Genomic DNA, 17,705 nt, shown 5'->3' with positions numbered 1-17,705 from the left:
TTTAAGTTTGTCAGGCTTTCACACACCCAAGTGGCCCACAAACTTCCTACTTTCTTCTTGTGGTCCCTTAACCTTTTCAGGTATTGAGAAGTGGTCTTCCCAAACCGGCTATAAGAGCAGTTTTTACCAACTGGTAATTCTCTCTAACAGCACCATCCAAATCCATCATAACCATTCTGGGGGAGCCTAGAGATTACCCATGGAACTAACTCACTTTCACATATACCTTGTACTTTGCATGTAAACTCAAATGTACCCAGTCAATCCAAAATATCAGTTTTAGCCTCATACACACTCACCAAATATTTGGGGAGAAAAGGCTTCCTGGACCTGGAGGACTCAGTCATAGAAGACTCTAAAGCTGAAGGGGAGTCAAGAGACAACCTTTTCATATCATACCCATGCTGCATGTCTTTCTCTATACGTTAGATTTCCTTTCTTAATCCCCTTTTTGGTATTTCAGACTGTACCGCCAGCCTTTTGTATTCAAGCTGCATTTTTCATTTCTTCTAATTCAAGAAGCAGCTCTGCTGACATGTTAGACATAGGAATGGGTGAGGTTGGGAGATGTGGAGGTGGATGAACAATCACATCAACATCCACATTATTATCTACCTCACATTCTGGAAGATGAGGGCTAAGAGTTATACTTTGTCCATCATTAATATGCAGATCAATTCTGAGATTCGGGGTTACAGACCTACTCACGGTTGTTTGGTAATCCAATACATTTTGGATTAACTCATCTTTCTTTCCATTAGTACTACAGCATTTTTCTTTACACATATCTTTTAGTTATTCAAAAGTAAGATTCATAGTTTTCCATAGTGGACATGCTTTAGTACTTTACAGTATAGTTACTAGCCTTTTGGATGGATTCTTAGAACACAATACAACCAGGAGTCAATGTTATCCAACCCACACAAAGCCCACCACCTGTAACACTAGTATTATGGTTACAGGTTGCTTGTCTTGGTGAATCATTGGTAATGTTTTTATTCCTTTTCTTTATTTCCGGTTGTTTTTCAACGTTCCATGTGCTTTGTGACAGCACAAAAAGTCTGCTAGCAAAACTGTTTTATTTAAACTCTAAAACCTTAAATTCCACACTATTACTTTTTTTTAGAACTCACATTAGGGGAGTTTTCCTTAAGTCAATTTGAGATAAAATTTAATAAAACTATCCCTATGGCATACAGGTCCCAAACTCTTCATATAAGCTTGTAGTACTCAAGAACCTTGGTAGAGTGGTAGAACAGTCAGGCTTATCAAAGGAGGATGCATTGAGATGTAGGTAAGTACATTCAACCCAATTAATACAGTAGTCAAAAGAAACACTTATACCAATAAGCTTATATTAAAATAAATATTTATTATATTTACCAAAGGAAAATCTTAAAACACTTAAATCACTTATCCAACACACATAGGATTACTTAGAAATTCTTTACAATGGGCACTGCTTAGTTGGTAGTTACCCGCGGTACAATGGTTACAGAGTTTGACACTAATGACAGTTCTACTATATTATCGGTACAACCTCGCACTCACATTAAGACAAAGATATACAGCCATTGTGTTTAGTTAGCCAAACCAAATAAGATCACGTTTTTTAGGAAGGAAAAAGGTTGGTTATCCATACAGTAGCAGAGCTTAACGTACTGGAGGCAGTTTCTTAGCAAACAAAAGCTTTCAAAGTCTGATTCCTAACTCTATGCAAAAGTTAGTTCGGAAAGGGCTCGAAGTTTTACGAAGTAGAAGAACAGCAAAAATTCCTGTGGATACTTTCAGTCTCTAGGACAAGATGCTAGAAGAGTTAACACAACGATGGAGCACCTGTTAAAGGACTCTCTAAAAGGACAGAAGCCGTTAGCCTGGGTCAGAGGTAATAGTGGACACCCTGGACACCTGTTCACACACTCCAACACTCTGGGGCAACTTCTTAATTAAAGGTAAGCAATACCTTTTCAGCCCACAGTACCTTAGGTTAGAAGAAATGTTTGTGGCAAGATTCTCCTCTGTGCATCAGCAACAAACCCGGTCTCCTGATTCCTAGATCTGGTGACAAAAGTAGGAGTCTGAATGGGATGTCTCAGCAGCAGTCTCGAGAGAGAGAGGTCCCTTAGTACAGATTTCTTCATCTTCTCTGGTCATTCTGTGGTTTTGGCGCCTTTTTATCAGCACCAATATAGGACGGTTTTCTCCTTGTTGATCTTCTTTGATTCCTAGAGTGGTTCACTCTCATGAGGGGACTTGGATGAGTTGGTTCATGTCTCTGGAGGTTCACCTGGAGCACAGCAAAGACTTGGACGGATTCAGCCTCTCAAAGATGTTGCACTGCAAATGGGTTGGAGGTCTCCTGGTATTCGCGGTCTGCAGCTCTGGAAAGGCACAGCACCTTGGGAGATGGCTCAGTTTGTAGTTCGTCTCAGGGCTGGTTGGTACAAGCAGCCAAAGGGAAGGAGCTGTCCTCTTCAGAGCTCCTCTGTTGCATAAAAAACGGGGTCAGGTCAGCAGTGGTCACTTGACGGTGATGAAAAGGGTCTGCAGACACCTCGTTTCATGTTCTTCTTTGGTTACTTCAGTTTCCAGCGGCCAACTTCGGTTCACAGCAGGAACCTCACCTTTTATTCAGTTTCAGCACACAATCCTCTGTAATCTCTTTCAGCATTTTACAGAAAGGGATGGGTGTCTGTCCAATCAGGACACTCAGCCCCCCAGTGGGCACTGGTTCTATTCAGGCACTCAGGCAGACAAAGGGCAGGGGAAGTGAATAACTCCTCTCCCACTTCCTGCCTGCCCAGACACACTGGAGCCTAGGCAGGGACACCCACGGGTTCCCGCCAAAGGCAAGACACACATACACACACAGACCTCCCCATCCCAGAATGGTAGAAGAAGGGCTAACAAAGGACAACCATGCTAGAAATGGCAAAGGTAGGTGACCTTATTGTGCCCAACCGAGACTGTGAATACAGTCGGCGGTAAAACATAGCACAATAGTTGGCAGAACACATCCACTGCCACAAACCATAGCGGGTTGCCTATGTGACTAAAATGTCACAGGAGCAGAGAGAAGGTATCCCCTTGGCACTCCACATAAGGTGGAGTGTGCCAATCTCTCATAGTATACTGTTGTAGGAGGGATACAAAGTATCCTTGTTTTTCATTGTTCCTCCCCCAGGACTAAAATTCAGACAATCACCCACAGTTCTGCGTTACTATTAAAAGCGCTAGCTCAACACTAGCCTCTGGCTTCTCCTGAACTTCGTAAAGCGCTCTGCTGCCTACGGGCCAGGTTTGCACTATAAGCAATAAAATTTAAATTAAAATAAAATATCCCTCTATCCTTAAGAACTGTAGTTCATAAGGATAAAAAAAATCTCAAAAGGAGATCCTAGCAACACTGCCCATAAGGAGCTGTGTGCTGAAAACGTAAAGCACAGATGCCTTAAAAGAGATATGGAGGACTCCATAGTAAAGGTAACAAACAGAGAACAGAGTTCCAAAAGTCAGAAAAATTAAGAATGCACGAGTGGAAAAATACTCCACTCATTCAGGATATAAAGGAAAAGGTCCAGAAGTCCAGCAAAAAGTGCTGGTGGTTCTCACTAGCAGAGGGGATGAAGCAGACAAATGATAAATCTCCCTAACAACAGTCTGAAAACAGTTTATAATGATAATCCATCAGGGCATCCAATGTTTTAAAAACACATGAGTTCAACTCGGGTGTTTGAAGAAGCGATGTACATCTCCCTTGTCCAACAAACCTAGGCCCTGGAGCCTCTGCTCCATAAATTGCTACATTGAATCACAAGTATCTTCAAGCTTGGTTGCCTTGGGGACGCTCTCTGTTGAATTTCCTTTCAAATGGATTTTACTAGAAGCAAAATGGCTTCTGATCATTCAGCTTGCGAGATACTGTTGCTTTCAGCTTTGGCCTGGTCCCCTGTGTTTGTTGAAATGGGTAAAGTTAATCTTTTCACAGATCTAACCCATTCTAAAAAAATAATTTCCTCCCAAAAACCTTTACTGAACTCCCATTGGCAACAGAATATACGTTAGAAAAGAGAAACGTATACTCCATGCCTAGTTTTCTCAGTTCATATCGGATCCCAGATTACATTAATCGCAGTGCTCCCATCTGATGATGCCCAGAGCAAATCTTTTGAGGCAGGGCCTGCCTCAGCACCAGAAATGGAAGCCGTGGCCTTAACGTGCACATCTCTCCATGGGCCTTTGGATGCATTGCCTGGGGCAGCTTGTCTCCTCATATCCCAGTGATGCGCCCGGAAGCGCAGTTCCCCTAATGCCAAGAACCAGAGGAAGTGATGGGTTACATGCTGCCATGTGATGCAGAGGCACCTTAATGCGACGGTCCTACTTTGCACATCTCATGTGCTTGATGGTGGCTGATGACAGAAATCACATTCAGCTTCCTGTCTGATCTGGCCTGGCTCCTGGAACCCAAGTGATTACTGCGGAGATGTAGAGCTGTGGTGTTCCATGTTGTCTCAAGCTGTCGGCATTGAATGGTTGGGTGACCAAATGTCCTCTGCTGTTCATCATTGCACAGAAGTTATTAATCAAGCCCCACGTCCTATCATGCAACGAGCATGGTTTTAAGAAGAACTGTAAACATAAGTCATTTGGCTCTAACTTGAACGTAAGACGCAGAGTGCCCCACTACAGCTAAACAATCTCCCCCCCCAACCACAACAGGTGTGTCATACTCTCAGAAAAGCCAGAAGAACCAAGTTAGATGATCTTAATGTTCAGGGAGAGAGAATTGGTGATTGAGGGAATCTCAAATAATCAGTAGGAAAACCCCAAATATATGTCTGCACTAAGCAGAGAATATTAAAATGAATTAGTTTCTCTAAATGCAGCATGTGAAGGGTCCCCTACAGCAACCTGCAATTTAATCCAGTCTGTGAAGACCTAATGTTAGCATAACTGCAGCATTTTGTGCTACCTGCCACTTCGTGATAGAGTCCACGGGAAGATGTGCATTAAAAGAATTGCAGAAATACAGATGTGTATTCAGTAGAGATCCCAAAATCACAGCACATTCAGGACAGAAAGGATACAGTGAGTGAGATACATAAACTAAAAGAAAGATGTCTTCTTCACATTGTTATTCTGAGGGGTCATGACCATGGGTGAATCCATCAAAACTCCTTAGTTCTATACCAGAACTGAGGAGGTGGAGACACTGGAAAAATCGAAGGCAGTGGGAGGGAAAGAAGCAGATCCCTGGTGACCTACGAGCACCAGGGGACATGGGGCAGCTGCCAGATACAACCACATGTTTGAGAAGATAACAGTAGGTCAAGAGGCAATGGGAGGGAGGAGGTACTGGATGATACTAAGGGCATATAACTGCGAGTTTAAAGATAATGCTCATCACATTTCACAAAACTGTTCATGCTCTAGAAGACAATCACGCAAGAGACAGGAGTAAAAAGTTTGCAGCTCCACTCATCCTCAGTGTTGAATGTGCACTCCAGAGTGCATTACTGAGCAATGCGACCCTTGCCAATCAATCTACATCCTGTCAAGGGGAGGAAAGAATGTGTGCAACTTCATCTCAGAGAATAGACCACATAGATTGATTAAGTAAACTGATCAACACAATGCGTGAAGCAGAAAAACAAAATGCTGAAAGTAGCAGACAAATGACTCCAAAACCTTTCCAAAGACAGCAGACACTTTGAAATCACCTAAGTGTGGTGTGAGGAAGGCATGGTATCAAGGCCATTACCAGTACCTCCTCTGCTCCTCCCCAACTTGGTTGTTCACCCTGGAGGGGAGTGGGACGCCTTGAAGCACTTTGAAGGTAAATCATTCCGTCAATCTTGGAACGCTTACGGCTTTCCAAAAGTATGGAATTCTCGTCTGGCTCTCTATCGTTCTCTGCAAATGCTGTTCAGCCCCTTGGCCTTCCAACTTCGATAGCCTGGTTTGCATCAGCCCTGGAAGAACCAGTCTCACTTTGAGTGTGCCTTTGCGCACCACCTTTTATCCTGACAGGGAGTCCTAACAAGTGGCAGGTGTGTGTAGTTAGGATTATGTGCCTGACTCTGCCTGATCTCATTAAAGGAACAGAGCCATTGCAAGTCATGAGAGGTAATCTTCCGGGCCTCATTCCTCATCTTCCTTGGCTCAGTAGTGTAGTCAGTGTGAGGTGGAGAGGAATTATGGGAGCTGTAGTTTCCCATAAAATAGGTAGCGCTAGGGGTTAGATGCACTGTGGGAAAAGGGGGATACCATGTCTCACCATCAGGTGCTTCTCCCCCAGTCTCTGAGGACCCCCTACCCAGGAGATGCTCCCACGCTTGTCCACCACCACGGTCAGGATCCAAAAGCAATGGCATTTCCCTGGCCACCTGAGTACGGGATCCCGGGGACTAGGTTGTGGAACACCCTGTGGTTTTTCACAGAGGAAAGCAAACAAGGCTCAACCATGCAAAGCCTTAAAACATAAGGTTTTGGCTGAGTTCACCTGGATGTTGAGCTCAAGGATGGTCCTGAAAAAGGAATTTAAGTTTCTATTAAGAGTACGATTTCTGGAATGTCCAGGGGCAAATTAATGCATTCTGGTAAGTGGAGGGAAAAGTAAACTGATCCAATGAGGGGAGCCCAACAGATACTTGTCAATGAAAGCATCAGTCCTTAAAATAGTCATGGTCACTTTGAAACTTCAAAGCATCAGTGAGCTCTGAGCTGCCAACTGACTGAGTGGTTGCTATGAATGGTTACAGGTTGCTTGTCTTGGTGAATCATTGGTAATGTTTTTATTCCTTTTCTTTATTTCCGGTTGTTTTTCAACGTTCCATGTGCTTTGTGACAGCACAAAAGGTCTGCTAGCAAAACTGTTTTATTTAAACTCTAAAACCTTAAATTCCACACTATTACTTTTTTTTAGAACTCACATTTGAAAGGTGAAACTATAATTAATTTTGTATTATCTCAATACAAAGCACAGCCCATATTTAGCATACATGATGTAGAGAGTATGGAAGATGTGATTTTTAAATTAGAATATTCGTTTTCCATTTGCACCATGAAATTTAAGGAAAGAAGGGAAGCTCTTTCCAGGAAAAAAATAACTACATTGAGAACGGATCATTGAATGCAAAAATTAGTTCCACACTTAAAAATTCAAGTACTCACATTCAAATTTAGTATTCAAATGTTAAGCTGAATCTACCAAGTGCTATGTAAAGTCTTCATTGCCATGAGGTATAGCCAGTGGCCACCAACAATGCCACTCAAGCATCATGGAAGGCCTTTGAGTCTGCACACCTTGAACCAAAGGACGACTCTCACCTATCAAAGTATTGAGCAATCTCACAGTAACACTGTCGCCGCTTTGTTAGGGGTGGCCTCAAAGCTTCACCAATGAGGGGCCAACAAGCCAAACCCGTCAGTGGCTCTGCTGCCCCAGCTTGGAGATGCCGGAATCTCCATTGTGCGCAACTGACTCATGAAGAACATCTCCTCCAATGGGGCAGCCATCAGCACCAAAAAGCCACGCAAATGGTGACAGTAGCACTTTACAAATGCCACCTGCATAGCGACACACCATGTGCAAATCAATATTCACTTAGCAGAGTGGCCTTCGCTGATGACCTCACACATCAATACTGGACATACTTCCAATCATGTGTGCAAAACATGAATATTATGAGCTGTAAATTGCATACTCAACATATGCATAAAATAAGTGTATGGGTGCAGTATTATTGAGTGCAGAAGTAGTGTGAATTGCATGAAGCCTTACAATTAGAATTTCTGTATGTGCACCAGAAGGCATATTGCCAGAACAACTTTAAGAATGTTGTTTTTTCTTAACTTGAACATACACGTTAATATAATATCTATTTAGACATACAACGCTTGGTATTTAATGAACACCTTTAGTACCCATACATATGGTGGATCGCTCTCCAGAGGCCGCAAGAAAATATAAATAGAAGTTATGATTTACTGCTCTATCATAGACTCATTGTTTCGTGCTTGGACACATTGATACTATTTGCATGACGAACTAGAGCACAAGGACATGAAACACCACCAGATACCCCCACCGACCCTCCCCCATAGTTAACATGAATATTCCCATGAGGCAGTACCCATATGTTGCCTTCATCTGACGAAGTTTCAGGGAATAGAGCTCTTGCCCAAGCTCAGGGCAAGTCAAGAAGACTGCGCAATACACGCTCCCTGAGTCAGGATCACTCAGTGCCTCTAGGAGGTGTAGAACACAAGTCAGCAGTCCCTACAGGTGCACAAAGGCTAGATGAATAAGTGCTGATGATCCATTGCACTACTGGTTAACTAAACAGCCAAGGCCCTCAGCAGCCGTGTGCAAATGACCATTAACACCATAGTCTGCTCCCACTAGTGCACAGTGTAGAACATTCTCTGTTATCATGACTGATCACTTGCCTCCCCAAGTCTCAAATCAAATCAAATAACTGACAAATTATCAAAACGAAACAGCAAACATCACAGAAGACAATGGCAAGACATCTGTGTTCTTGTCTCAACAATATGACAGCTGACACACACCAATTCAGAGGAAGTATCCTCAAAATCCGTGACCGCTTTTCCTCAGAGGAGAGACATTAAACAGGTGTATGAAAATCCCCAAAAAGCTAGCACCCCCTTTCCTTTATTGCTCTCCCTCAGAGCATGCTGCTTCTGAAACGACACGTATCCCCTTGAAAAGGGCGGTCACTAAAATATGTATCTGGCTATCCATCTGGACAGACCTAACGCTGAACAATGATTGAAGATTGCCAGAAGTTTAAGATTCATTCTAAACCTTCTGGCCATCACCTCTTTGTTTTGCTTTGTCACCCTGAGTGCGACGGGTATGCCCAGATGTGGGCCCCGGGCCTGTTGGGCCTAGAGACCCAAGCTACTCCTCACTGCGGATGCCCAATGAGGCTGAACCATGTCTGGGGATGCTTGTGGTCTCCTGCCGGAGGGATGTGACTTAGCAGTTCGGGTTGCTCTGCCCCTTTGAGGGTGGGGCCAAGCCTGGTTTGCATATGGTCTTTTCCCTTTCTATAATGGCTTGGCAGGCGAAGAATGATGCTCTTGAGGGTTGCCCAGAGCAATTGCCAGAGGTTTAAGATTAATTTTAAACCTTCCAGCCATCACCTCTGTTTTGCAACAATGATTGAAGAGGGAATTCACCATCAGGAAAGTTCATGGCTATCTCTCAGAGGACAGTTGATTCTTCCTGGCTGCCTCTTGAACTCTTTCTCACCATCTTACAAGAGGGTAGGATAGTGGTTCTCCATCCACATCTTAAACAACCTTTGGCTTCTTTCCTGTTGACTGAGCAGCATTAAACAATGCATGCAAAACTGGCATATCTGGCCGGTCCCACCATTTTATTCCAAAAGGTGGCACAACTACAACATGCTCAAAAGGATAACAGGCAGAAATCATATCTCTGCTCAGTGCCCCAGGTACTGGAGGGCCTTGAGTAGGCTTGGGGTTAGAAGCTACGCTCTGCCATCTGTGTGGTGCCAGACAATGTGTTTGATGTTAAGTGCACCAGGAAATGACTCAAAAGGCCTAACTAACACTGGCGGGGACTGCTGAAGAGGGCATGCTTGGCAGATAGCTGCCATAGATGGCAGTGTGACTCTGATTATGGTTACTAATTCGACCATAAATAACAATAAAACTGTGGCAATGATATGCCAACAACTCAGTTCAAGGAAATTAAAGACCAACGTTGTCATTAACGGTGAGAGGATACGTTTGGTTGAATAATTTAACTACCTTAGAATACACATTAGAAATAAAGGCCTGTGGACGGATCACCTTAGACAAGGCAAGTACTAAACCTGGGGGTAGCGTGATCCAAACAGTGTTGGAGGTGTACACATCTACTGCTCGCACTGCATCTACTTATGGCTCAGATCTTTGGGGCCATGTATTGACAGGGAGATTGTGTGTGGCTGAATGGAAGTTTTTAAGAGAGTTACTGTAAATTCCAACCAAGTCGCCCACTATAACCTATGTATCGTAAGTGGGAATGTGCCCAATAATTTCTGAGAACTATTTAAAGGAATTTCTTTTTGGGATACATAAACACCAAACCAGAATGAACACTCCATGAAAGCCTTATGCAAACGAGAGTGTGCCTCTCTCTGAAGGAATACTGGGGTTTTGAGGAGTATTTATTCCGGATTAGTAATGCATAGCAGATACATCTCTTAATAAGATTCCGTCTGGTCCCCCTACCTCTTGTGGTTTTTACCTCTATATGGCCCATAGGGAGCACAGTATGGTGTCCAATTTAGTAAGGATATTATAGCTAATGTAATCCATGTTATACTGTTTTTTGCCACTCGTATTTGTCTGCATGACACAAGTGACTCAGCCATTAGCTAAAGAAAGATAGGATTAGATAGGTAGGCGATGCTGTGAGGTGTTTAAAAAAATTGAATTCTAAAGAATCATCAATAGTGTTAGCTGAATAGCTTAGTGCTGCATTTTTAATCAAGAAACATTGTTCGGACTAGAGATTCATCTGATATCAACCCATTTGGTTTAATATGATTATTGGCTTCAATTAAGTTATAGTATGCATTACAATATTTTGAAATGGCTTTTTTTAAATATCATGGAGAGATTAAATGTGTTGTGGGTCTATTATATAAACAGGACATTGACTTAGTTAAATATTTTACTGTTTCATTTTTTCATTATTATAATGATTTTACACTTTCTGTAATTGTGGTGTTTATAGTATATTGTTTTGTGGCTTTGATGAACATTTCAAAAATAAAGCAAACTAATGGTTACATATGGTTACCATGTGCTGTGTGCACAGCATGGATTTTTGACTGCACCTCACTGCCTTCATTCTTACTGAGTGTGCACAGCAAGGCACAGGCTTCTTCTAGAACACTATTTCTCTCCGGAAGGACGAAGCATTCCAGCACCCAGGACCATGGGGCTGGTATAATGGATGGTAAAGTCTTCTGCCCGTGTTTACATCTTTTCAGGCACCCCTTTGCTCACCACTGCACGCCCTCTTAAACAGGGAATGCAACAGACTTAACCCTCCTCTGCCTCCAGCTGAGATACTGTTGTTACCTTACATGCACTGTTCTCAAATGCAGCCTGAAACCCCTCCAGAACCTGTGACAGATATTGCTTGACCACCAGAGCCGCTACTTGTTACTCGCCCTGAGGTGCCAGCTGCTTGAGCAATACAATGACCACCACCACTTCCTCCTTCTCAGATGCCTACTTCATCAGTGCAACTAATGAACCTGCGGCAATGGCCAGTTACCACTCAGCTATCCCACTCAGCTATCTCGTTTTGTACAAGTACAACATTGGTGACCACTACCTCTACCACCATACCTACCACAGGCTCATCTACAGCATAGTTTACACCAACATCTCCTTCACAAACATCTCCAATAAATACCCGTGCCCTGCATCACCCACTCTGCCACCACCACATGCCGTTGCTATACAGGTACCTCATCCAACAGCAGTAATGGGTTTCCCGTCCAACACTAGCACTTGCTTCAGATCATCAACCCACACGGCAAACATCTACCACGTTCCCTCTGAAGAGCGGTAGAGTGTTCTAAAGGAAAAGGATGCTAGGCTGATGGGCTGCTGCACAGCAATCCCAACATCTATGTCCACTTTATTTTCTGAAAATTGGGGGCGAGAGATTTGACAGGGGACATTCTCTCGTCCTTCATTGCCACTATCCATTAAACTATTAAATATAAGTACAATGAAACAACCAAAAACACACACAGTTTAAAATAACTAAACAAATTAACAAAATAAGGGAGAAAAAAGGCATAAAGAGCAAATTAATGGTGTAAAAATAAAAACTAGAACAAAAATCCCAACTCTCTAGCACAAAAACATTCTCTTCCTCTCCTTTCTTGCAATGCTACAATCACCATGGTAACCTTTCTACAACAGCCTAGTAAATCCCCAAAAGAAACAGGAAGTGACATGGGCCTTTTAGAGAACTTCAAACTTCTTCCACACGCCCGATTCCTCCGATTGGCCACTCAAACCACCCCAAAAGCTCGACGGGTCATCTTGGCTGCCTCAAGCCAAACAGAGACTTGCATTCTAGGCCGCAATTTGAGTGGAGACTGACTCATCAGGAAATGCCTGCAGGGAAGTGCGCTTCTACTTAAACTCCCATAACGTACACGCCGAGGAGCGGAAGTAAAATATTAACACTGCGACACATGCACACTGAACGTCAAAAACAATATGCCGACATCCTCTGCTTTTCACTTCCTAAAATGAATACATTGTAATAAGACTCATTCCCAAATTCGGTCTGGTATCGATTTCTATTGTAGGTCTACTGAAGGGGCGTTGCAATTCTGAAGCTGGACTAAATGAGACAGCCTCAAGCACAATTAGAGGGGTGCGTTTACAAATACCATTGGAAATGCTTTCATAATCCCCCCAGGACATGTATACTCACTGCCAGTTATCTTTCATCAGTGCCTATACACAGAAAGGCGCTAGTCGGGAGCGCTCTGTGCGTGTTACGGGAATTAAACCAGTGGAGGATTGTCAGCAGGGTCGGATTGGAACCTCGGCCTTTCGGCCCGTACCCGGGCGAAATCGTCCCTGGGGACTGGGGGCCGGTTTCTGGCCACACCTGGGCCGGTTTGGAGAAAAAAATAAATTGCAAAAATATTTTTGGGGAGAAAAAAAACAAAACACCTGCAACGTGCAATATGGATCTATAAACACAGATATTAATGATACATATGGTGATCCATTCTTGTATGAAATGTATATCACATTAGTGAAATCATAACCATGTTTTTTATAGTGTACTTAGTAACAATGCTATTTGATGCCACTTCCTGTTTTGTCAAGGGTGAAAGGTTGTGTTTCATCGCTTCCCAGGATGTCACCTTGGGATGGGGTCAAATGACATCACTTCCGATGATGTCATCAGAGGTCAAGGGTCGCGAGGGAAGGGACACTTTTTTGAGGCGAGGTTTGTGCCACTTTTTTTTGGGTGTCCGGGCCTATTTCTCCGCCCCCGTGTCAGGGTGGAAAAAAAAAAAAACAATACACCATTCCCTGATCTCTTTTCAAAGGGTACAGGCATGAGCCATGAACACCGCCTTCAACTGTTTATCTGGTGCAGTTGAAGAACCATTTAATGCTCTCTTTTTGAGTACAGAAAAAGACAGGAGACACGCGTGTAGTCAGAATTGACGGTAGAGATGGGGCAGTGTCAGTCACATATGAAGCATAGCAGGAGAAGGGGCTCTGAACCTGCTTTATATCTGCACCGAAGCCTAAGAGAGGAATTAGTGTGCATGTCCTGTGAATGCTTGAAGCATGTGCCAGTATTGCACTATGACAAGTACTGCAGTCTGGCAGTACTGGATACTGGTAATATGCCACTAAGCATATACAGTCTGGCTGAGAAGTATTATTTACCTTTCACGCTGAAGTTGAATATGGATCAGCGTGCATCCAACGTGCTCAAGAGGGTAACCGCAGAGTCTACACTCCATGCCCGGGTGGTCTTACCCATCTTTGTTGAGACTAACAACAAATGCCAATCCACTGTTAAACACACACTGTCACAAAGCTATTCACACGGCATACACCCATGCTCGACACATAAAAGGCGTTCACATTAAAATGCCATACCTGATGCCTTTGTCGATGCTTGCTCTGAAAGAGGTGATAACAGATGCATGGGGTTAGAACAACCAAATATTAACACATTGGGTTCTTCAATGACATTTTGCAGTTTGTATTATGTGGCTTCATGTGACGACCCTTGCTGCAGGTTTTCACAGAAAATCTATATCTAAATAACGTTTTTATGATGGATATGCAAGGGCTGTGCCTATTTTGAGCAATACATTGAATCTGGCAGAACTGAGGAGCTACTGCTATCGGCGGGAAGGGTGAATTGATGTGCATATGTTAATCAGTGGGCAACCTTCATGAGCGAGAGATGATCAAGGAAGTACTTGTTGAAACTTCTTGTCCAATGAGGACTATCTTGACTATGTGGGTGGCTACTAGGAAATGTTAGAAGTCAATTACATCTTCAGATGACAATCAGAAGATTATTTAGAGACTGTGATGGTATCCAAATTCTTTAGCTCATATTTTTTCAAACCTACTTTTAATATCAGCAAGTATTTTGGTCTTATGGAAAGTGATCCACAGGTCCTGTGACTTAAACCCACTTGTTTGTCACAGAGGTGAAAATATTAGTTTCGAGTGGGGAGGGAGATATTAGGTTTATTATAATTTCCGCTCTGCAGCAAATTTATCAGCTTTCCTACCAGGAAGATGGGAGTAGTGATTCCCAGTGTTGAGGAGTACACCCAGTTAGGAGTTTTATTTAGCCTCCCCTTCATTGGAGAAGGAAGGTGAGCCGTGCAGGAACATTCTGAAAGGATGTCTATGTGACTAGAGAGCCACACTGATGAGCATCTGGGATGGCCCTGTAAAATGCCAAGTAGGAAGGCACTTTATTTGAACATTTTTGGGTATACAACCTCTTTCATTAGACAGTAACTATGCCTTGCATGGATAACTGTTTAGAAATAAGAAGGGATTTGAGTGTGGGTCTGCCTGCTCCCTAAACAGCCAACAACCACCTCATCATTGCAGCAGGCACATTTAAAAACGGAGAAATGCATCCCCAATTATTTTTTCCATTTGCTAGACTTGTGCAAGAACTGTCATGACACCAACCTCTAAATACTTATCACTGGATGCAGAAGTTATTGAACTGATACATTTCAGGGGAAGTATTTTTCCAATAAAGAGAGGCAGTTCATATACGTTATCCCAAATGATATTCATTAATCTTTCAGAGTGAATTTCTCTTTTTTATATAGACAACTAGCTGATATACCCGGCGTTGCCCAGGATTTTATTTCCTTATTTAACTATTTGTTAAAATAATATCTTAAGGTAGGTTTGCGCTTTTCGCAAAGGCTCCATTAGAAAGATGAAAAGAAAAATTCACTTTTTTTTAATCATTTCTCATTTTAAAAATGTTTTCTCATAAACACAACACAACACAATGTATTGTTCTTCTTAAAAAGCCATTTTGAAATGTATAACTGTACGTGAGAACAACGTGGAGATTTCTGAGCAGCGTGATGGGTGACATGATGCCGACTGTGCTGACAACTATGGACCTAAAGTTCAATATTATTAAAGGAGTTTATAAACAACATTTTTTGCTTCCCTTCTGGTGAACACTGTTGCTTCAATTACGTTGGGCAGCAAATCAACACATAGTCTTGTGCCATTACACAGCCTAGGTGGTTCAAGATTACGAAGCAGCATGATGGGTGACCCAACTTTCAGTCGAAGTTGATGTGGTGGCATTCCTGGGGGGTCGTTAGTTGAGGAATTCTGTTTGATAGTTTACGGCTTCATTGCGTCCACCACAAATTGAGTTATACTCAGTAACTGTCCCTGGAAGCATATTCTGTACCTGATACTAGGGCCTGGACCTCGAGTTTTGTTCCTCGTGTCGGGACCGGCCCTTCTACAACCACATTGTTGTTTCGCTGATTTCAGCCTACCGTCTCATGTGTGAAGGTGCTGAAATTCGCAGAAAGGGGAGGGGTGTCCAAATGCCATGTAGCTAGTAATGTCCATAGGGTCTCAAAAGGTGACTGTGCAAAATGTTGTGGAGAATGGTGAAACAATGTGGAATTGTATATGGAACAACTCTTCGCCAATCCACAAACCAACAAACAAATGTTGACTTGTGCTGAAATCCAGGGAATGGATGGGGGTGTCCAAATGTCATGTAGCCAATAACGTCTGCAGGGCCCTTACATGTGACTGTGCAATGTGTGGTGAAGAATGGTGAAACAATGTGCAATTGTATAGGGAACATACTCAAAGCCACAAACCCACTGCTTTTGCTGATATCCAGGAAAAGGGGTGGGGTGTCCAGTTGTCATGTATCCAGTAATGTCTGGAGGGTCCTAACAGGTGACTGTGCAAAGTTTGGTGCAGATTGGTAAAACAGTGTGGAATTGTATAGAGAACATATGCGAAGCCACAAACACATTTTAGCTTTTGCTGAAATCCTCAGCAATGGGTGGGGTGTCCAAATGTCATGTAGCCTGTAATATCCAGAGGGTCCTAACAGGTTACTGTCCGAAATTTGGTGCAGATTGGTGAAACGGTCTGGAATTGTATCGGGAACATACGCAAAGCCACAAACCCACACATTTTCACTTTTATTTATCTATAGATCAATGCTTGTGATTTGGTGACTGTCATTTCAGGGGGAATGTCCCAATCTGTTCTCTCCTTGTCCACTGTGATTATGTCAAATATTTCTGCACTATGCATTGCTGTGTGTTAGTGAGTTTCCAAAAAAGTAAGCAATCTAGCCCCTCCAATGTTTTGCATGGACTAATGTCGAAAATGGGAGTCTTGATATAGTGCCAAGTCTATTTTAAAGAGGTTCTCCTTAGATTTCTGGAAATCTAGAGAGACACCATCTTTCTTCTAGAATTGATCAAGCCTGTGAGGGCGACGTGCTTCCTTTCCTTTTTAATAAATGGTGTCTTATTCATCGCCAGGAGAAATACAGGTTCCTGAAGACTGGCGAAAGGGGAGAATTAAACGTTGAGCTTCTAGATCTCTGGCTGGTCCAGTCCCATTCCCACAGCGAGGATTTCATCACTTCTTCGAGATGCTGGATCTGGGGGCTAGCTGTAGGGCAAAGGCAGAACAACCACCTCAAGGTAATTTCCTAGGCCACTTGCTCCATTTGCACCTAAGGTTTGCGCTATGGGCTTTCACTCAGCCTCTCAAACGCCCTGCTTTTCTATTTTGCTGGAACATACTGTTTGGCCCTAATGATATCCCGCTGCTCCAGGTCTTGCAGAATCTGAAGGAGTTTGGATTTTAAAGGGTTCTACTTGATTTGGGCAATTGTCTACACTTAAAGGGGAATGTTCCTCTAATGGCTGCTAAGTTACTCTGCAAGTCTGACAGATTTAATGCTGCAGATTTCTCAAAATGAATCCTCCATCTGAGGCTTTTCTGAAAAGTTCAATTCCTTTTATTACATTGTGTGTACTTTGGGGTCTTCTATTACGCGTATAATGTCCTCTTAGAATATCACGACCTCCACCTAGCCAGCAGCATTCTCATGGTCACCCTTATGTAAATATAGCTTTCGTGTGGAATCCATGGCAGTGCATTCTCTGTGCATTTCACCTTTGGCCTCCCTGCACATGCAGGCCCACCATGAGCCAAACCATTCCAAGTCTCCCTGCATATGATATCATATAGGTTATTTATAACGCGCTTAATACCCAGAGGTTTCTAAGCGCAGACCCGGGGATCGAACCTGTGTTGCTCCGTGTCGTCTTGTTTCCAAGGCGAGCACGTTGCCCCCTGAGCTCTCCTCGCGAGATGCTGATAAATCGCTGATGTTATCACCTTCTTTATTGCTTCCCTGCCATGTCCCCAAGGAAAACCAATACGGAAAGCAGCTGGCGGAATGTGTGAAGGGGTAGCTTTCAGAAAGGGATCCATGTCATTTAATCGTTGAAAAAACGAATCGAAATGGATTTCTGTATTATTTTTGGGGGAGGGGGGGTTCCCCCCAAACTTCCATCCCCTATTATTTTTTTGACTATTCG

General features: G+C 43.1%; 1 protein-coding gene across 9 annotated transcripts in view; it reads right to left on the bottom strand.

The window, feature by feature from the left end:
* SHANK2 (SH3 and multiple ankyrin repeat domains 2) overlaps positions 1-17,705 on the bottom strand; it is a 4,166,579-nt gene that overhangs the window by 1,102,180 nt on the left and 3,046,694 nt on the right. For 7 of the 9 annotated variants that reach the window (XM_069623409.1, XM_069623408.1, XM_069623411.1 and 4 more), the window contains one exon: positions 13,708-13,731. The exons of the other annotated variants lie outside the window; for them this stretch is intronic. In XM_069623409.1, coding sequence (XP_069479510.1) covers positions 13,708-13,731 — 24 coding nt within the window. The remainder of the gene's footprint in view (positions 1-13,707; positions 13,732-17,705) is intronic. 9 annotated transcript variants of the gene reach the window in all.

This window comes from Ambystoma mexicanum, chromosome 11, assembly GCF_040938575.1.
Source record: "Ambystoma mexicanum isolate Mex_15411 chromosome 11, UKY_AmexF1_1, whole genome shotgun sequence".
In the NCBI taxonomy this organism is placed as follows: Eukaryota; Metazoa; Chordata; class Amphibia; order Caudata; family Ambystomatidae; genus Ambystoma; species Ambystoma mexicanum.
This window is presented reverse-complemented; position numbering and strand designations above follow the sequence as displayed.